We start from the raw sequence: 22,500 nt of genomic DNA on the forward strand, positions 1-22,500 counted from the left end.
GCCTGAGGGGGTGGGGGCGGGCTATGTTAGTGCAGTGAGTGGCAGTTGGGGCAAACCACAGAGGGGCAAACGCAGTCCCCACAACATCATTTACGATTCTGTGCCTATCGGTACATAACTCGGACGGCGCTTAAGTCGACTAGCAGACCATCGGCCGGTCGTCGCGGGCACTCGCGCCTGGAGGCGCTCGGGCGCGACTTCCTCGGCCTCAAGGTCTGCTGAGTCGGCGCGCCTCCGTCATGGTCCAAAACTATACTTTATCGGCGAAAAAAAGTAGTCCGCGGTTGTTTGAAAAAGTAATGTCCCAAGTGGGAGTCAAACCCAGACTCCCAGTGGTAGTGGATGGGGAGTCCAATGATTATCGAAGTGCGCCACTGAGGCTGGTATGTGTGTTTATCCATGTTGTTGTTGTCGTCGCCATCCTCGCATCGCAGCCCCGCGCCTAAAAACAAGCGCTCCACTTCTAATCTCCCTGGAATGCCAATCTCCCTGTGACATATATATAACCTCCTATCTCCATATATATATTTATTTCTGTAAATTAAACCTACTTGATCATACTTCAGCGTCAGACAAAAGCATGAAAAGTAGCAGATCTGCAAGCGTTTTGAGCTTGTAGATCTGCTACTTTTGCTACTTTTGAATTTGAATCCTGAAAATTATCAGTTTTGGACATATGAGGTTTCCACCCGACAGAGATGATGTACTTGTTCTGAAGGTGTGGTGTTCTTGCATCTCTTACCTGGAATTTGAACATTTCCTCCTCAGCTGGATTAATGATGTTACAAATCTGTAGAGCAGGAGAGTAACACATTGCTCGTCAATTTGATCCCACAGTACATTTAGTAAATGAGATGTACTGTACGATGAATGAGAGACGACGATGAATAAAAAGTGACTCACCACGCCAGTCGAAGCGACGTAGTGAGGCAGGCCACTGACTAACGCCCAGTGGTCGTCAGGGGGAGTCCTGGGGGACAGAACAGCATGGTGAGATGTTGTGCACAAACACATAGGATTGTAAGGGATCCTTGGTCACTGATTTGTCCTGCAATTCAGATAATGTGCCCTGATACATGTATGTCCATTAATGCAATGGTTGTCAATCTTTTTTTAAATAGAGAGAGAGAGAGAGAGGAGAAAAAGGGAGAGAGAGAAAATCTTTGATCTATTATCTTAGTGAGTTTTTATGATTTTAACCCAATATTACTTAAAAATACCGCCTCTAAAGGGACACATTCTTCAAGTGAGAAACTTTACTTACGGGATGACTTTGATGTCTTCTTTTCCATGCAAAATGTAATCAATGATTTTGTAGAACTTTATCTCCTACGGAATAAAACAGAAAAGTTACCAAGAATGACTGAATTGTGTTACCTCTGTAATACCTGGTATGCTACTTGTATAGCCTATTATACCACAACAGTTAATGTGTAGTAAGTAGTTCTACATGGCAGCCCTATTTTGGGCATGCATGTCATTATAGGCGAACATTTTCAAATCATATCAAACATTTTCAAACTTTTCAACACATAGTGAAGATAACAGATCTATAAGCCCACAATGCACCGCAATGCAATGCGTTGTGAGCTTGTAGATCATTTTCATCGTGTGATGAAGAATAGGTATGTCTTGGTTAAATACAGTACATACCCTTCCGTCAGGAGTCACAGGGCCAGTGTATGGTGCCATGTCTCCCATCAGCACCGGCCAGATGTCAAAGAACTCCTACGAGTAGACAGGAATGAAAAGAAACACAAACATCAGCACATACGCATACACACATGCGGTGGTGTGAAGTAACTAAGTACATTTACTCAAGTACTGTGCTTAAGTAGAATTTTTAGGTATTCTTTACTGGAGTATTTTTTTTTATGTATAATAAAAATAATTAAGTTTTTTACGTCAGTGGCAGTATTGGTTAATTACGTTAATTACGTCAGTGGCAGTGAATGAGTTAATCAAGTAACATTCTTAATGCAGACTTTTACTTGTAACAAAGTATTTCTACATTGTGCTATTGCAACTTTTAATAACGTAAAAAAATAATCAGAGTCTAGTCTAGTGCCTACTTCCAAACACGCACGCACACACGCACGCACGCACGCACGCACGCACGCACGCACGCACGCACGCACACACACACACACACACACACACACACACACACACACACACACACACACACACACACACACACACACACACACACACACACACACACACACACACACACACACACACACTCACACTCTCTCTCTAGTTCATTACCTTCACTTTTGTCATGTCTAATAAGCCAACAGAGTAGCGGTCACAGTTGAGGTAAGTTCGGACTGTATACAAGGCTTTGTGGAACTGTCGCTCAATGTCTGTCAGCTCTTCGAACACCTTGGTTGCAGAAAATAGCAGGAGCTGGGGAGAAACCATACTCTAAGTCATACTTTCATGCACATGAGTGAGATAATAGATGTATGGTTCTCAACCAATGGTTCTCAAATATGTTTTCATGTCAAGGACGCCCCAAAGTGATTTGTATTAGGCTGCGGACCCCCATTTGACAATATTTGATACCAATAGTAGGTAATGTTCATTCTAATAATGTACATTTTCTCATTGGATTACCTTCTGGTAAAATTATTGCAAAATTAACCGCTTTCAACCCGTTGTCCCTAATTTCTAAAAAAGCAAAAGATCTAGATTGGCTAATTTCTCTATTTTGATATGTGCTTAAGTGGTTAAACTGTTCCTCATTTTGCTGGGGACCCCCTGGAGAACTCCCTCAAAGACCCCTGGGGGACCCCACCTTGAGAACCACTGGTACAAACAACAACATAATCACAGAAATGTAATTGTTAAATAGTTGCATTTCAAAGGATACATTTAAACCCCATCTCTACTGACAACATTCTATCTAAAGCCTGACCGATATCAGTCAGGGCCAATATATCAGCCTTCTCTGGCAACATCGGTTTTGCCAATTATGCAGCAGCTGTGTCCTGATGTTTCCTAAAAAGTTCATAAATAGGCCATCTACAAGCTCACAACACTTCACAATGCGACGTGTTGTGCGCTTGCTGATCCGCTATTTTTGAACTTTTTTGAAGAGGCCTTAAGTATTAGTATAGTAATAGTAATGAAATAACGTACAGTTTATGTGTTTATTTTTTTATCTACCAATATTTATTTTTGTTTAAATGTTTCAAATTAAAAGTTCGGTCTTTCAAATTGATTATAACATTTTGCACTTTTTTACAAATATTGGTCAAAACATTGGCAACCGAAATCGCGATCAGTATCGGACCCAAAAGTCTGGCATCGGTCGGGATCTAATTCTATCGAATCTGGATACCAAATACGTACAGGTGAGCAGAGATTTTGATAAATGCAGTACACCTACCATGGCTTTACGCGTCTCAACGTCGTGGAGGTAAGTCAGTTGATCGATCTTCATGTTGAAGGTGGCAATTTTCAGATACTTTAGAAAAAGCTGTAAGACAAACAGAATGATATGATATATACATAATATTGCAGAACCATCTTAAAGCTGCAATCTGAAACGCATGTTATGAATAAAACATATTTTAACCAATCTGTATGATAGACTGTGTAAATACAATATAACCAGTAGGCCTACATCTGCACTGGTTGGAGGTGGTCTCCCTACGATTCCACTATAGAAATGTAGACCCGTGTCAGGTAGGACATGAGCCCAACATCTCCCTGGTCAAGTGTGAATGTGAGTGGTGGATGTTTGGTTTCCCAAAGCAAATCCTGGGTTGTAAAATAAACTTGCAATTACCTCTCTCTGTCCGAACTAGGAAAGCACATACAACTCACAGATTGTAGCTTTAAGGTCTACAGTGCACTACAGTATATGAGAAATATATGATTAGTTATGCAGTGCTCCGCCAAGTCCCTGGAACACCCTATTGTATATATATACAGTATTGAGTATCTTGGCCATCCTGTAATATGGCTGCATCCTAGTCTAAAGCATGCAGACATTCGGTCAAGAGAGGTTCCGTTACTGATTGACTACACATCAGAATCATGCTTAAAGACAAACAAGAAATAATAAAAAAGGTTTGTGATTTGTATCGTGGGAAACCTGTCACAGAGAGTTTTCTCCTCCACATTATTCTGCTGAAAGTGGGGGTGTCTGTGTCAACTGCTTAAAATAGTCAGATTCAAACTCGATTTTGTACGTCACAAATCATAGACCAATCAACATCCAATATGGCCCTCTTTAGGCCAATTACTGTCCGATATGCAAATTCAGGCAAAGTAACCTGCAGCACAGAGCTGCTCCAACCAGAGTAACAGTCTGCTCATTAGAAGTGCCTTTGGGCTTGTTTTTCTGTTTAAAAAAAATACTTTTAAATATTGGTAGGCAAGGTTGCATGGGGAGCTTATTTCTATAGTGTTGCTGCTTATTTGGGCTTAATTGCTTCCTAATCGTGTCCTCCCCCCACCACAAACACACACTGAATGAATGACGTGACCATAATAAAAAGGGGGGATTGGTTAACTATTCAACTTGACTAACAATACCAGGGAATAAGTGTGGGGGTTCACAACAGATAAACATAAAAGAAATGCAGCACCATTCTTGAAAATGAGGCTGATGGACATTGGATCGACGCTCTCACGGCCAAATGAGCCAACACAGATTGGTGAGCCTACTTTGTAGCCTGTCATACATTACTTCTGTTGAACATGATCTCAGCAAATTAGTTGGATCTAATTGTGATAAAGAACTTGGATAAATGAATTGGACTGAATTCACAGCAATAATAAACCATGTAATTGCTCCATGCATGTTCAAAGAAGTCGAGAGATATTGGAGATCGAGATGCCCAATATTCCCTCATGATTGAGCACAGGCATCTATTTGCTTGTTTCTCTAATGAAATCTGGCAACACTGGCTCCAACACAGTCAGAGCAGATCTGTCATGCCTGCCTGCATTCACTAACAAGAACACAGGGATCTATAATCAGAAAACTCTATGCACTGTACAGTCCACAAGCATTACCCTTTTTTTTCATGACAGACTATTTTTTACATACTTCATTCAAGTTAACAAATTGTGAGTAGCTACAAAACAGGTGAGCAGAAGGGGTGAAGGGACAAAAGTATAGGTCCTAGACGTAAATTGTGGTTGTTCCTACAGTATTATCTCAGTGTAACATACTGTAGGATCCAAAACGTTATTTTACATGAAAGAAATTGATGGCAGGAGAGTGGCCTGATTGGCCACAGAAAAATGTATGGACCTGCAAACTCTGTCCGCACCAGCATATATTATGAATTTGAACTTCACTATCTCTTTGGGGCAGCCTATTGATCATTCTCACCATGTTTCATGAAAGGCCACACATCCATTCTTGATTTTAACCTTGACTCTAATTGTGACTTTGACATTTTTGCCTCAAAAGTTAATCATCTCTCTCTGCTATTTAAAAAGATTACATTCTCTCTTGATGAGAGCAAACGACAACTAAGTGTCAGCGTGCCATGATGTGACCAAGAAGGGTAAGTCAAGAAGGGTAAGTCACAAAATCTCCAGTGCTCGGAATTTACACAACCCCAAGAGTGGCAAGACATACAGTATCTTTTAAAATAATTACTTTAGCAGCCATTTGTGCTTTGTAATACAGATGTGGCATACACTCTTCCTAGTGGGACCAGAGACGAGGGCGTGGCTTCACGACACAGAGTTGGATATTTGATGCAGATACACGACGAAGGCATACAAATGGTGATATTTGTAACATTTTCCATTTTGAAATATGCAAGTATGCAAAAAGACCATATACATATATACATCGTCATTGAACCAACCCTCTCAGGCCAATCCTCTTTTTTCTTTGCTAAACTTTAATCGAGGTGTGAACCGTACATGTTGCTTAAATATTATGGCTCTGTGAAACCTGACACCCATTCCTAACACCACAATGCGTGCAAGCAAACAAGCAAACATTGAATCACTTCCAGAACTCTCAAACAATCGGTCCTAACCAGTTCCGTGCATCAGCGAACAGTGGAAGCAACATCACGCTTGCTTGAGAAATCGGTTGCAATGAAAACAATGGAATAGAAACTGACATATTTGTGGGAAACTGACATAATTTCTCCTTAACCCCTTTCTACCAGGTTTAAAATGTATTAGAAATAGTGAATATAGTCACAATGAGACGTCCTCCCAATCTCAGGGCAGACACTCTAACCAAAGGCCCATTGAATGTATTGTAGTGGGTGAAAAAAAATAATAATAATCACCTAGAGATAGACCTTACGTATTTTAAACCAACCAAATACAGAGACATTGCTAGTTGTTAGAGGACCTATATTCAGACGGCATGAGCTAATCTCAGCCTCTCCTCTCTCTACTCCCACTGCAATATCGGACTGCTTATAATGTTAGCGTGCAAGCACCAGCTACCTAAAGGAGGTCAAATATCAATTTTGTCAAATTGATATTTGATTGTAAAACGTGAGAGTTTTTTGGGGGGCACCACAGTGGGTCACCTACAAAAACGTAAACAAATAAACATCACAAAACTTCACAGGTTCTGGAAAGTTTCAGGTTATGTGTTACCCTTCGTAGTGGAAAAGAGCCATGTGTACTACTGTACATTTACTCCTTGTTGCTGATGGACGCTACAGTACAACATACATATTTATGTTTTTGTTTGCATGACTCACATTTTCATCCTCAGGAGTGAAGCAATCTCCAGTAGTCTTATTGAGAGCCATAATCACTCCCACAATGTCTTTGCCAATCATAACGGGAGTGGCCAGAAGGTTCTTTGTCTCGTACTCTGTGATCTCATCAGCCCATGGGCTGAAGTTCTCGTTCTAAAAGAGAGTAAATACATTGTTTTCATGTTAGTCTGTTTATGCTTGGATCAAACTGTGCAAACACACTCACATACTGTACAGGATATCTCTGCTGTCCGACAGCAACCAGCTAACTCCAAAATGTAAATGTTTCAGGAAATGACAAAAACAAAACAAAAAGTGGAGTTAGGAGGTTTTGTTCATCATTGTACAGCTAAAGTACAGCTAAATGGACCTCCAAGCTCACAATGGGGTTGGAGGTCAAAAGGGGGTGGAGCCTGGAGTCAGCGAAACTAGCTAACTCCACCCCCCTTTGCTGGACTTAGCAGAGTACCAGAAAATGAATAACCCATGGTAAAGTCGCATTTTGTTAGAAAAGCCACTTAAATGTTCTCAATAAACATCACAGGTCCACTCACTTCCAGATTAAAAATACAATCATAGTTCATAAATGCAACATTTTATAAGGGTGTTACACTACAGTACAGCATTACTGTCAGGCAGAAACCTTGTAATCTCCATATTTCAGCTTTTTTATCTTTTTAATAAATTAATGCCCTACGTCATGATATTACAGTGTCACACAAAAGTAGCAAAAAATAGCCAATCTACAAACTCACAACTTTTATAAACATTGAATCAATGAAAAGTATTAAGAGGAGCTTGTGACTAATTAACATTGGATCCATTAGAACATTATACGGTTTTGGGCATTTCACGTGACAGCGACGGTAGACAATAAAACTTGATGAAAACATTTGTTCCACAGGCATTTCTTTTTTAGAGGGAATTGAGGTAGAGTAAAGCAGAACTAAAGTTTATCCATTTGAGATTCCTGCTGACGGCTGACTAAGTGCCACATGATTATAATCCCCAACTAGAGCGGCCTGATGGCATATGGAAACAAATGGATTATGTCTGACAAGGGGATTTATTTTACACTGTTGTATGGCTACGAGTTTCCACCTGTTCATTAACCACTTTCACCTTGGAATCATTGTAGCCCAAATTTTCAAAAATGATCAAGACTTTTCAACTTTTTTTTACTGTTATAAACAGGGAGACATATTGTACCAAACAATAGACCAGGACATGTTAGGCAAATACATTTTTTATTTCTGTTATCAATATTTTCAGATATTATCAAGTACGTATAATGAATAACTTATAGATTAGTTCTTTAATCTACAATTTTATTTAGGAATATACTTGAGTGTGATAGCAGGCCTTCATCCAAGTATTTGTCTGTGATCGTTTGCTTAACCACTTAGTCCTTGTTGACAGGGGTCTCCCAGGGGCTGTACTTGGCACCCTCCTTTTTCCCTCTACACCATTTTTCTACAAATGTTCGCCTATTATGACAAGTCCAGAATAGGAAGGCTAGGGTTCATGAAGCATGTCATGCTCATGTTCTTTAGTCCTGTGATCATATGTATTACATTGTAAGCTCGTGCTACCCTATGAAAATGCTATGCTTTGTTTGATATTGATATCAATCCATGTTCTCAACTTCCTTCATACCTTTTTGACATCTTTCACATTAATGTTCTTCTTAGTCGTAGCCACACTGCCGACAATTCCCAAGTCCAGCGGATAGATGAGCTCAGAGAATGGTGCCACCAAGCAGCTTTCAAACTCTGCGTCCTTGGTAATATTGAAGAGCCTTGTGGCAACCTCAGGGATGCCGTTCCGTACCCGGTACATGAACAGGCTACACCGGTCCGCGTGGATGAGTGCCGCTATTCTCTGCAGGACCTTGAAGACTACCTTTTCCATGCTTCCCTCCTGCATTTCTTTGACTTGGTCAACCATGAATTGGACCTCTTCAACCTTGAAAGAAAGAGGGCAAAAAAATAGCTGCTTGAACATGATTTTTAAAAAGTATGTGTTTAATTCATGCAAATAAAATGAACATTCTTATGACAAAGAGTATGTCAACTTTCAAAACATGTAGGTTTATGACCTCTTACACAGCTATACACCATGGCAGATCATTATTTTTTCTAAAATACTAATAATTTAGCCTACTGAACACCACCATACCTGGGAGAGATCTTTGAAGTTGGCGAAGTCAACCTCATTTTCAGGGACTCCCGATGCCTTTGACAGGGAGGCCTTATTCCCATCCTTGGCAAAGTATTTAGCAGCAACCGCTGGGTTCGCCTGCAGGAACTTTTCCACATCTTCCTGGCTCACACCCATATCTTCGTCCTCCTCTTCTCCCTCTCCTTTTGTGTCTGTTTCCTCTTCAGCTCAAGGGTGAAGTTCCTCTAAGTTCCTACAGTGCTTTAAACTAATCTACCTTGCAACACCTCCAAACGGGCCACTGTGGAAAAAAACTAAACCAAATCAAAACAATCAAATGTACAAAAAAAAAAGAAATCGCAGCCAAGTCACCCCCTAAAGTGAAAATATAATCCAAATGTTGCACAGAAGTGGTGAATACAGTGAACTACAAGAATAGTGTATCACTTTTCTCACTGAAAAAAAGAGAATCGGTGGGAGTGAGATGAGGGAGAGTCCTGATGAGGACTGGATAGGCAGAGCACTAAGGGGCTGAACCCAAACAATCCTTCGGTCATCAGCAGATAGTGCTGAAGGTTAGCAGGGATCTATGCTAAACTGATCAGCTGATCAGCTACTATGAGGGCCATCTGACCCAGCCCAGTGCGCTTTATCGTATACCGTTTTCACACAGCCGATGAGTTAAATCTAATTATGTACCACACTCTGCCCCACATCAGTAACGTTCAGCACAGGTTCAGCATTAGACACTTCAGCAACACAGTTCAGTTCGGTAAAATGTTGATTTACGAGTGGGAAGATTCTAGATCTTGAAGAACTTGCATGCAAAGCCTGAAGGCTACAGCAGGTACCACATAGCCATGCCCTACATGCAGGGGTCTACTTAAGACAGCATTTCATTATTTTGTTTATTATCAATTTATGTTTTTATATAAAGAGAGCTACGGAAATCAAGACATGAAAATGTCTCTATGCTCCATCTCTTTGTTGCTCTCTCCATCACACGCGCGCGCGCGCGCACACACACACACACACACACACACACACACACACACACACACACACACACACACACACACACACACACACACACACACACACACACACACACACACAAGCTCTTTAAGTTCTTATTAAACAAGGCCTCCTCAGACATAAGTCCTATTTAGTCTGGCCACTAGCTGATTATCTCAGCACCCCAACTCTCCATCTCCATTTCCTTCAGCACTGTACTGGTCTTGTCTGTATGGTTACATTGGAGATCTGCACAATGCACTTTCAGAAAATTCAAAATTCATCTTGCCAGCTGCCATTGACTGACCTTAGAGAGCTGCCTGAATAAGTAATGACCTGCTCCTGATTCAATATACAGAAGCTACTGTATATGAGATGCACTGATGTTTAACACCAATAATAGCTGCTACGGGCACTTATACTTACTACTTCTTATTTTATACTTAAGGGCATCCATATTAATATGTATGCCCTTTCTAGGCTACATATTTGCGTACAGTTTTATGCCCTACAAGCAGCAGGGTTCTGGTTATGTCAAACTGTTGGTCCATCCACCACTTTGGTCTTAAACAACGCAACTAAAAAGCCACTGGCTGCATTGTCATGGAATTTCAATTTACCATGTACCTTCATGTTACCCGGAAGATGAACCCTACAGTACGCTATTATTGTTTCCATAGGAGGCGAGACGTAAGGGAGCACTTGTTTTCTGCGGAGTAAGCGACGGAGGCGCATCGTCTGAAGCAGACTTGAGCCACGAGAGGCACCGCCAAGTGAGCGAGTCGCCGTGCCGAACATTGCGAAGTCTGCTTCAGCCCACTCAGTGGCGTCCGAGTTATGTTCCGATAGGGACAGAATCGTAAATCCTCGTCGTCCCCTACTTTCGGTACCTCCGACATGTCTACACCGCCTCGCGCGCAGTCCAAGTGAACACAGCGGAGTGCTCCCTACCCCCGCTTCAGCCAATCACAAGCCCCGTCTCGTCTCCTATGGAAACAATATTCGCCTACAGTACCTGTACTTTGGTGACCTCTAGCGTCACCCTTAGGCCAAATTTCACAATTGCACGCAATGTATCTCAGAATCTACTTCGCAGATCACCATTTGCGAAGCAAGGATGAACACTACTGATTTTGATCACCCCATGGCCTTTCCTCTAGTGCCATCCTTAGGCCAAAATATCAAACAATCGAATACCGGTAGGTAGATTGCCATTAAACTTGCTGATTGCGTTCATGCTCCCTGGAAGATGAACCCTGACTATTTGAGTGACTCCGTACCACCACCCACCTTGCATGGCATGCATATAACATTTGCATAAGATATCCCATAATCTAAGAGGTATACAGGTTCAGTGCACTTTCATACAGGGCTGTTGCTTCCCTGTGAGGAGCTCTTATCTTCTGAAGGGGTAATGTGTCAGATTCTAGTTGTTTTTTTGTCATGTCTGCCTTTGTGATATTAGTATAATGCACAACGGCAAGTCGTACAATTACAGTTGTTTGTGTAGGAGCCCATGTTATTTTTGCTGTTTGGAATAAAAAATAAATCATGTGCAGTTTACTGTTAATGGAATTACCATAATAAACAGATTTTTCATTGCTAGTTTTCCCATTGAGCATTCCCATCTACATATTGTTTGCCTTTTGACCTAGCTGACATTGCACTTTTTATTTGGGGTTGTTACCACCCAGCCTAGTGATCAATAGGTGTAACATAAAAAAATGGACTCCCTGCTTCCCAGTCCCAAAACAGCCAGTCCACAGATGTTTAAAATCCCTTAAGTCAAGGATTTATTTTATATTTAAGATATAAACATCACCTCAGGGTAGAGCTGTAAACGCCTAAATACAAACAAAAATCATATTCTTACCTAACATAAAGGAACCTAAAAATACAAATATCCTACCTAATACAAATGAACAATGAGGACCAAACAGGTAACAAAAAGAGAGGTCACCCACCCCTACACTCCCAAGGCATTACAGTAGCCAGAACTTTAACCCTTGGTCATTCTGACACAACAGAAGCTGGAGGTTGGTGGCTGGTCGGGAGGAGAGGCACGCAAATACCTGGAGACAGGCATCTTTATAGTCCAGTCATAACCACAGGAGCCAATCACCTGCCTGGTTTCACCTACACTCACACACCAGCTGGCACGCAATCAGTCACTCATCGCCTCTCAATCACACCAATGAGGAGAAAGGATAGGCTAGGCAGAGGACAAAACAGCACACAGCACCAGAAAGTTAGCCTGGCATTGCCATACTGATAACGTGGATTCACTCACAAGTTCCTCCTCAAACCGGGGAGGAACGTGAGATTGAAACCTCGTTATAAATCTGGCCAATGTCAGGCTAAGAAATGGTCACTTCCACGGATTATAGTGAAGCTGCAATGATTCCATGATTCCATAAGATGGCAGCAGACTCATTCGTTTGCAAGTTGCCATGTCCTGTGTCATTCCACATGTGGGTGGACCAAATTCCACTTTTAACCGTGTATTAGATTCACATCAAATAGACAGATGGCAAAGAAATTGGATACATGACTTGAATCATTGTCAGGGATAGAAATTATCTTAACAATCATTTGGTGATGAATAAATATAGAACAGTATTTAGGCCTACTTATGTGGATGGTTTATCAATGCATGGTTAAATCCATGCAGTTGCTGTTTCTGTGAATAGAAACATGAACAATTTATGGTGACGCAGTAGCCAGGCAATTACCGTAGATAGATAATCTTATCAAATTTGTTTAAAGAAAGAGTACACTGTTATTCATTGCTGTACAGTGCAACCAGAGCTGTGACAACACAACAGCTACTGTATATAAAACTGTTAACTGTAGCTGCTCAGCCTTTCTTTGCCCTGGGTTTTTTGATGATTGGATACTTTATTCGTCAGAAATGTAAACAGCACGTGGTGGAGTCAGACATTAAAGCTAAAAGGATAATAAAAAGGGTGTTACAGGTACCAGGAAATGGCACCTGGTAGCAGATATATATATGTATCTGGAAAACAGGTTGAAATGGTTTATGAAGAATTAGACAGTGAAACATGCTCTTGTTTCCACTGAGTCTACTCTCAGTTATGATTTATTTCACCACATACAATTACACAATATAAACCCTAACTGTCTGTTTGCATTTGTCCTTTTTACTTTAGTATTTACCCAGCATTTAATACTGCAACCTCTACTCAGCATAGCAATACTGCATATTTTACTGTCTATCTAGACATAACATTCACTTGTTCATAGTACCTTCAGAATTCAATCCATATCAAACAAAATACAATAAACATCCTCTGTCAGTTCACTTCAATACAATACAAAGAAACACCTTGTAACCTCTGTGTCACTATGCATTCAACTCCCAAATTCGTTTGGTCATTAATTCACCTGCATCTTAAGTGCATTTTATACATAAGATGCTCTAAGCACCACTAGGACTTAGCATAATCAGTAACAGTGATACTACTAAATTAACATATTATTCACAGCTGCATGGTTTGCAGTTACCTGGTTTGGAACCATTTCCCCCAAAACCCGTTTTTATCACTTGTTCAAAACACTCAATATACACAAAATAATAAATGGAGCCAGCCAGTATACAGATCAAAACATAAACCTAACAAAAAGAACGGAGATGTGATACCCAGACACACACAATCAACGTGACACACGACGGAGCAACGTGGCGGACGCCATTACAAACATTACAAACAATGAGACACTTTCCAATCACTCGTTTTACACTTACATTCGACCCAAAAAGTAAACACAATAAACTCCAGACGTTACATAAACAACAACAATCATTTCAGTGTGCTTTGTGAAGTATAACCCACCTGGAAAACAGGTTGAAATGGTTTATGAAGAATTAGACAGTGAAACATGCTCTTGTTTCCACCGAGTCTCCTCTCATTTATCAGAAGAGCCAGCAGCGCCTGCGCACTAGACTACCTGAGTAGACGACAAGCTCAGAAGGCAAAACAGGTTGAAACCATGGTGTTACACTGCCACCTATTGACCAAAGTTATTGTTGTTTTGGGTGAAAACATTACATAAAGACAACCTGAGTTTGAAGGGTAAAACAAAAATACAAACACTTCTCAAATCACTGTAACACATAAAACAATCACACTAATGTGATAACACTTTAGTGGGCATCACAAGGGCACAAACATAGTATACAAAATTAACACAATACTACATGTCATTGTGAACAGGGCCGAAATTGTATCACATTTGACTTGCAATTTGTTTGTACTATTGCACTCTTCTCCTTTAATAAATAATCCAGAATAAAACTCACAACAATAAAATATAAATGCACAATAAAGTGCTGGGTGCGTAATTACTGTGAGTCCTATCTGAACTAATTGTTTGTCGACTACGCCACTTTTGTTATAGAGGGAAGTCCCCTTTGAATACACTTTAACTTCTTCTTCAGGCTTTCACAGGTTCGAGGTTAACTGGTAAGTTTCAATACTTTTGGTTTTGAGAATACAACACTGGCATGAGAATATCCCTTTAAGAAACTGGACACGAATACAGTGTATCAAAAAAGGTAAGTCATATTTATTGGGTCCCTAATACATTGGCTTCTGTGCCTTAAAAACAATCAAATAAACACTATACTAATAAAACCTATATAAACATACAAAACACAATTAATCTACACAACAACTATAAAATAAATTATAAAGTTGTGCAAATTACGCGGGGCTTAATCACAAGGGTTCCTTAGCATGGGGGGTTTCTGTGCAACAAATACTTTTCAAGTAAAGTGCTGTGCCAATAAAGTGCTTCAAGATACTCAACACGGTTTGTTCAGGGGTAATGCTGCATGTCCATATATGGGGGTAAGCTGGGGAAGGGTTTGAGGCCAGTCGTCTTCGTCTTCTCTCTTCTTTCTCTCCGCCTGCAATTATAGAGATCTAGACCAGTTCACTGTGCATTTACACGATACATTTGCGTTGTCTCAGGCAGTGGTTATACAGGGATTCAACGTTGCTTGTTCGAATACTCACTCGCCAGCCAGGTTTTTACACCTGGCGCTGAGTTGGTTGCGTATGCAACGTTATCGCCACTTTCCAGTCTCAGCGCTTCTTATATGGTCTGGTCTCACTCGTCTCTCATATGGTCTGGTCTCACTCGCCTCTTCCTCCCCTTCGGTTCGATCGCTTTCTCCTCTTGGTTTCTCCTTTGAATGTAGGCACACCTCGGCTTCCAAACTCCTAGGTGGCTGGTATGTCTACTTCATCTATGCACTCCTCTACTCCGTGTCTCGGCACAACCTTCCCCTCTGCTGTCCTTCTCCTCACTGACGCCTCTGTCACTTGGGTGCTCTGTTCTTTCTTTCAAACGGTCCCGCCTCCACTTTTGTACCTGCCAAACCACACCTCCCTCTTCTTTCATTTGTCCGTGGTGACAGTCTGTCTGGGGACATTGGCCATGACCGTGGCCTTGGGCGTGACCGCGTGACTGCCGCTCTGCCACTCAATGTCTCTCAATACATGTGACCAGGGGATCATGGGGAAAACAATTATAAACAATACAGTGCGTAATAATAATTGGTACAAAAATAATAAGATGGTGGGGTTAAATGAGGCAATTATACACATTAAGCACCAATAAAAACAAATTACAAAAGTTTTAAGAACCCCTCATTTCACCCTTGTCACATTCCCCCCTACTTTTTCGTTGGCAGTCCCTGGCAACTGGTTCTAAACGTCATGCCCGTACCTCTCAGGTGGCTGTCCTTGGTTCGCTCTTCCAGAGCGCCGCGGACCTTCAGGTTCCCTAGGACCGGGGAAAAACCCTACATAAGGCGGCCATATTGGTCCCACCGGTTCGGCTACTGGGGCAGGTTCGGGGCTCTCCATCGGTGACCTGGGGGCTATACACACTTTTAATGCATTCCTATGGATCGTTCTATCTCGCCCTCCTTTTTCAGGTCGGATCCTGTATACTAGGCCCGCATCCCCCACCCTCTCCAATACCACAAAAGGTTCTGGGTCCCACCATGGGCCCAGTTTACCTTGTCCCTGTCGGTTCCGGTTTCGTACCCACACCCTCTCTCCAGGTAACAATGGTGGCATACCGGCTCGGCGGTCATAGACCTGTTTACGCTGTCCTGCTATATGCACCATTTTTTTCTCGGCTGTCCTATACGCTGTGGCCATTCGTTTCTGGTGATCTTGCACCCAATCTCCCACTCCCATTCGATTTTGTGACAACGGTACTCCTAATGCTACATCTACCGGACGCCTCAGGTGGCGACCAAACATTAAGTACGCAGGCGCATAACCTGTCGCACCATGTTCAGTATTGTTATAAGCGTGTACTAACTCAGGCAAGTGTTCATTCCATCTGCCTTGGCGATCAGTATCTAGAGAGCGCAACATGTTTAACAGTGTTTGATTAAACCTCTCCACCCCCCCATTACCAGCTGGGTGGTAAGGGGTGGTGCGACTCTTAGTAATACCGTATGTATGACACAATTGCTGCATTAATTCGGATTCAAAATTCGGGCCTCGGTCCGAATGGAAACGAGCCGGGCAACCGAATGGCTGAATAATATGTGTCCAAAGCGCACGGACAGTCGTGGGCGCAGTTTGGTCACGCGTTGGAATAGCCCAACTGTACCTGGTGAATAAATCGGTTGCTACAAGAATATTCTGCCATGCGTCATTCGGCCTACCTAATGTGAGAAAATCAATAGCCACTACCTCCATAGGATACGATACTTCGAATGGCTGTAAGGGGGCCCTGGGCTCTATCCTGTCTTTCAGTAGGCTGCAGGCAACACAACCTCGCTGGAACTGTCGCACCGCCCCCTCCATGCCCGGCCAGTAGAACCGCCGCCGAAGCTGCGCCAAAGTCCGGTCCACTCCGGCGTGTGCCGAGGCCTCATGGAGTCCTTTCCACACCTCCTCTCGTCGCGCCCCTGGACAAACAAGCTGTAAGTAACATTCTTGTGTATGCTGATCAATCACTTGCCTATACAACACATTGTCTCTGATGCGCAACCGGTCCCACTGTCGTAACATTTGCCTGGCTTCCCGTGACCAACTCCTCTTCTCCATAAGGGTAGGCAGTTTCCTCCGCTCTACGCAACTCTTCACCATCTGGATGTCCGGATCTCGATCCTGTGTTCCCCGCCACTCAGCTCCAGCCCACCCGTCCTCTCTCTCCACCGGTGCCAACTCCACTACGGCCACTCCTACAGGTTGAACAGGGAACCTAGACAGGGCATCTGCGTTCGCATTGCTTTTTCCAGGTCGGTACTTTATATCATAGGTGAATGATGCTAGCTGGGCTGCCCAGCGCTGTTCCACCGCGCCTAGTCGAGCTGTTTGAAGATGCGCAACAGGATTGTTATCTGTATAAATCGTAAAATGAGCGCCAGTTAAGTCATCTTTAAATTTTTCGGTCACTGCCCATTTAAGTGCCAAGAGTTCTAATTTAAAGGAGCTATAATTTGCATCATTTTGTTCGGTAGGGTGTAGACTTCGGCTGGCGTAGGCGATTACTCGCTCCTGGCCATCTTGGACCTGTGCCAGAACGGCGCCGAGCCCGCGGCCACTCGCATCAGTATACACTACAAACGGTCGGTCATAATCTGCATAAGCCAGTATTGGAGCCTGCGTAAGGGCAGTTTTAAGAGCATAAAACGAGTTTTGGCATTCAGGGGACCACTCTATTTTACACTGATGGGACTTCACATCATTCGGGACTCCGATCAACAAACTATTTAACGGCCTAGCTATGGCAGCAAATGAGGACACGAAGCGGCGATAATAACCAGCCAGACCTAGAAAAGCGCGGACCTCGCGGACAGTCGAGGGTGGGTTCCAGTCTCTTACCGCAGCCAACTTTTCAGGGTCCGGGCGCACTCCCTCTTTGTCTACAACGTGGCCCAAGAACTTTACCTCCGGTTGGAGAAGCTTGCATTTATCGAGGCGCAGTTTCAATCCGTGTCTCCACAGCCGCTCGAAAACCTGGTCAAGGTGCTGCATGTGAGAGGAAAAGTCAGGTGAATATACAATAATGTCATCGAGGTACACTAATAATGACTCTGTCACCTGGCCACTCAAGCATCGCTGCATTAATCTTTGGAAGGTCGCGGGGGCGTTACATAAACCGAACGGCATACGTTGGAACTCGAACAGTCCTAAAGGGGTGGTAAACGCTGTCTTTTCTCGATCCCGAGGGTCCATACCCACCTGCCAATAACCGCTGGCCAGGTCGAGTGTGGAGAACCACTGAGCCTTGGTCAGGCTTGTTAAAGTCTCTTCAATCCGAGGTAAAGGGAAGGCATCTTTGTGCGTCACGGCATTCAGTTTACGGTAGTCGACACAGAAACGCCAGCTGCCATCTTTCTTCTTCACCAGGACAATGGGCGCTGCCCAGGGACTGCAACTCTCTTTTATCACTCCCTTGTCCAGCATGTCACTCAATAAGGTCTTCATTTCTCTATACATGGAGGGCGGCAGCGGTCGGTGCCTCTCGCGGATGGGTGCCGCGTCTCCAGTTGGTATTTGGTGTTGCACCACGTCCGTCTGCCCAAAATCTTCATTATGGACTGCAAACACCTTCTTCCATTTACACATCATCGCATGCAGCTCTTCTCTCTGCTGGTCAGGTAGGTCATCTCGCCGGGTCAACGCCTCCATCTCCTCAGGTAAGGTCTTCACGGGTCCCTCGTCTTCGATGCTCACCAGGGACACTTCCACGGCTCCGTCGGTTCCTAGGGACAGGTTCAGGTCTCGTCGTCCACGGACGTCGGCCTCCTCCACTGGATATAGCTTCCCTAACTTTTGATGTCTGCCCACGGTCACGCTATACGCGTGGGGGTTGCAGATGCGCACGGGGACTCGGCCATTACGCACGGTGACCAACGCTCGGGTCACTCCCAGATCAGTTCCTTCCGGCATGGCCTCCATCAGGGCCTCGTATTCGGCTCCATTTGGACCTTTCCAGGCACGGCCCCATACTACTAACTCACTGCGGGCGGGGACTCGGATTCTCCGTCGGCCGACAGGCCACACATAGCCCAATGCTCCGTCTTCGTGGGTCACTGCCTCCACTCTCCTACAGGCGGCGAATGCTTTTTTCCATGGTGTCCTCTCCTGTTGGCATGGAAACACAGACCTCCCAGAGAGTTTAAATAATGCATGCCACACTGCGTGGACTACGTTCATCCCAATGATCAGCGGCTCAATACAATGTTCATCTTTTACAATTACGATTCCTCTTCCCGGTATTTTCAGTCCTTCTAATTCTAAATCGAATATGGCATAGCCAGAATAGGGTAGATCAAGGCCGTTTGCTGCCCGTAGGCTAAACACCAGAGGCCCATTTTCCATTTTATCTTGCGAGAACTTTTCGTTAAACAAACTCTGCTGCATCAATGTGACTTGAGACCCCGTATCTAATAAACCCCTCATTTGGACTCCCCCCATTGTTATCCCAATTGTCGGACATTCCCCCACAAACACTTCATTGGCCCTTAACTTTTTTTGTGAACGTTGCACCTCTGCCCCCCGGACCTCGGCGACAGGGCGTACTAGTTTAACTGACTTCGGTCGGATCTACAGAATCTCGCTATATGACCCGCCTGTCTACACTGGCTACATATCGGCCTACCTCCTTCATCCCATTCGTAGCGCTGAGAGGCCGTATACCGTCGCTCAGGTGGCGGTGGAGTGCGCGCTCGTGCGTCATTGGTGCCAGTGCGGAGGAGCGGTCTGATTTCTTTCATGAGTTCCTGCGTGAATCCTTGCATTTGAGTTTTTACGTCGTCCATGATTTCCTGTTTTAATTTTTCTCTCCAAGCAGGGTCCTGAGAAGGGTAGGGGACAGAAATAGGATTAACAGCGTGGCACGTTATTTCAGTAGTTCCATGTTCAGCAGCTAACAGGTAGGCTTCTTCGCGTAAAGCAGCAAAATCTTCATCTGGGTGTCGTCGAGCATATATTTTTAAGGCTTGGCCCAGGGGGCCCTCAGCTAAACCCATAACAAACTGATCACGAAGAATGGCTTCGGAGGGAGCGGTGCTTGGGTCGTGCTGCCGCAGCCCACAAAACAGCTCTCTAAGTCTCAGGGTGTAAGTTTGTACATTCTCTCCTGCGCGCTGTGCGCACCGATAGAATAGTGAGCGCATTTCTGCGACAGAGACAGTTTCTTTATATAAAGCATCTAAGTATTTAAAAACTTTTGCCACTGTGTCGCGTTCGCCCTCCTCAACCACACTAATCTGCCGTTTAGCTTCGTTGGTTAGCGTTTTAATTATAATAGCAACTTTCCTGATTTCTGGTAGTTCCTGGGTACTTAATAATCCTCTAATCTGGTCTTTCCATTCCCTATATTTACTCTCGCCTTCTGTTCCACCAAAGATGGGTAACCATGGGGCACCGGGATACACCGCCATCATCATCATTCTGAATCCGTAAAGCAAAAAACAAAAAGCAACAAAAACAACAAAACAGTACAGTTTCTCTTAAGGGTATTCTCATGTGTTTGTTCTCAACCAGTCCTGCCGCCAACGCCAAATATGTGAACAGGGCCGAAATTGTATCACATTTGACTTGCAATTTGTTTGTACTATTGCACTCTTCTCCTTTAATAAATAATCCAGAATAAAACTCACAACAATAAAATATAAATGCACAATAAAGTGCTGGGTGCGTAATTACTGTGAGTCCTATCTGAACTAATTGTTTGTCGACTACGCCACTTTTGTTATAGAGGGAAGTCCCCTTTGAATACACTTTAACTTCTTCTTCAGGCTTTCACAGGTTCGAGGTTAACTGGTAAGTTTCAATACTTTTGGTTTTGAGAATACAACACTGGCATGAGAATATCCCTTTAAGAAACTGGACACGAATACAGTGTATCAAAAAAGGTAAGTCATATTTATTGGGTCCCTAATACATTGGCTTCTGTGCCTTAAAAACAATCAAATAAACACTATACTAATAAAACCTATATAAACATACAAAACACAATTAATCTACACAACAACTATAAAATAAATTATAAAGTTGTGCAAATTACGCGGGGCTTAATCACAAGGGTTCCTTAGCATGGGGGGTTTCTGTGCAACAAATACTTTTCAAGTAAAGTGCTGTGCCAATAAAGTGCTTCAAGATACTCAACACGGTTTGTTCAGGGGTAATGCTGCATGTCCATATATGGGGGTAAGCTGGGGAAGGGTTTGAGGCCAGTCGTCTTCGTCTTCTCTCTTCTTTCTCTCCGCCTGCAATTATAGAGATCTAGACCAGTTCACTGTGCATTTACACGATACATTTGCGTTGTCTCAGGCAGTGGTTATACAGGGATTCAACGTTGCTTGTTCGAATACTCACTCGCCAGCCAGGTTTTTACACCTGGCGCTGAGTTGGTTGCGTATGCAACGTTATCGCCACTTTCCAGTCTCAGCGCTTCTTATATGGTCTGGTCTCACTCGTCTCTCATATGGTCTGGTCTCACTCGCCTCTTCCTCCCCTTCGGTTCGATCGCTTTCTCCTCTTGGTTTCTCCTTTGAATGTAGGCACACCTCGGCTTCCAAACTCCTAGGTGGCTGGTATGTCTACTTCATCTATGCACTCCTCTACTCCGTGTCTCGGCACAACCTTCCCCTCTGCTGTCCTTCTCCTCACTGACGCCTCTGTCACTTGGGTGCTCTGTTCTTTCTTTCAAACGGTCCCGCCTCCACTTTTGTACCTGCCAAACCACACCTCCCTCTTCTTTCATTTGTCCGTGGTGACAGTCTGTCTGGGGACATTGGCCATGACCGTGGCCTTGGGCGTGACCGCGTGACTGCCGCTCTGCCACTCAATGTCTCTCAATACATGTGACCAGGGGATCATGGGGAAAACAATTATAAACAATACAGTGCGTAATAATAATTGGTACAAAAATAATAAGATGGTGGGGTTAAATGAGGCAATTATACACATTAAGCACCAATAAAAACAAATTACAAAAGTTTTAAGAACCCCTCATTTCACCCTTGTCACATCATCAACAAATACAAACACTACAGTATATGTACAAAAGAGATGGGAAATTACATTTACCTCTCCTGATAGATGCTTTTTCATGCCAATTTAGAAAGAAACCAGTGTTACACATCCTTTAATGGATGGTGTCAAGATGGTTGTGTGTGTGTGTGTGTGTGTGTGTGTGTGTGTGTGTGTGTGTGTGTGTGTGTGTGTGTGTGTGTGTGTGTGTGTGTGTGTGTGTGTGTGTGTGTGTGTGTGTGTGTGGAAGAAGGTTAGTTTAATGCTCTCATTTGTGCTTTCACTGGTTATTTGTGATTAATGCTATAATTTCTGCCTGTTTGCCTTGAAACTATACAGATTGTGTATAATGTGCAGTGCACATACTGTAATTCACTTAATTGTTGAAATCAAGGAAATGCAGTAATCACAAACCTATGGAGATTATTGAATGTTGATGTGGTGTATTGTCACATGTGTTTGTTTAGTACTCTAATTTAACTAGTGGTAGGCCTACCCATTCCCCCTTAGAGTACTGATACTCATTGTTGGGTACCTAATTGTTAAATGTGATGTAATTTATTGTTACTGTGATGTAATTC

General features: G+C 43.2%; 1 protein-coding gene across 1 annotated transcript in view; it reads right to left on the bottom strand.

Moving 5' to 3' along the window:
* Positions 1–9,044, bottom strand: part of LOC311037879 (rod cGMP-specific 3',5'-cyclic phosphodiesterase subunit beta-like) — a gene marked incomplete at both ends in the record, with an annotated part of 13,943 nt that extends 4,899 nt beyond the window's left edge. The window contains 9 exons of the mRNA XM_084047171.1: positions 743–790; positions 904–970; positions 1,265–1,329; positions 1,654–1,728; positions 2,272–2,412; positions 3,398–3,487; positions 6,708–6,860; positions 8,364–8,672; positions 8,886–9,044. Of these exons, the coding sequence (XP_083903297.1) occupies positions 743–790; positions 904–970; positions 1,265–1,329; positions 1,654–1,728; positions 2,272–2,412; positions 3,398–3,487; positions 6,708–6,860; positions 8,364–8,672; positions 8,886–9,044 (1,107 nt within the window). The remainder of the gene's footprint in view (positions 1–742; positions 791–903; positions 971–1,264; positions 1,330–1,653; positions 1,729–2,271; positions 2,413–3,397; positions 3,488–6,707; positions 6,861–8,363; positions 8,673–8,885) is intronic.
* Positions 9,045–22,500: the final 13,456 nt, after the last annotated feature.

This window comes from Gymnoscopelus microlampas (assembly GCF_963454915.1).
Source record: "Gymnoscopelus microlampas genome assembly, chromosome: 21".
Lineage (NCBI taxonomy): Eukaryota > Metazoa > Chordata > Actinopteri > Myctophiformes > Myctophidae > Gymnoscopelus > Gymnoscopelus microlampas.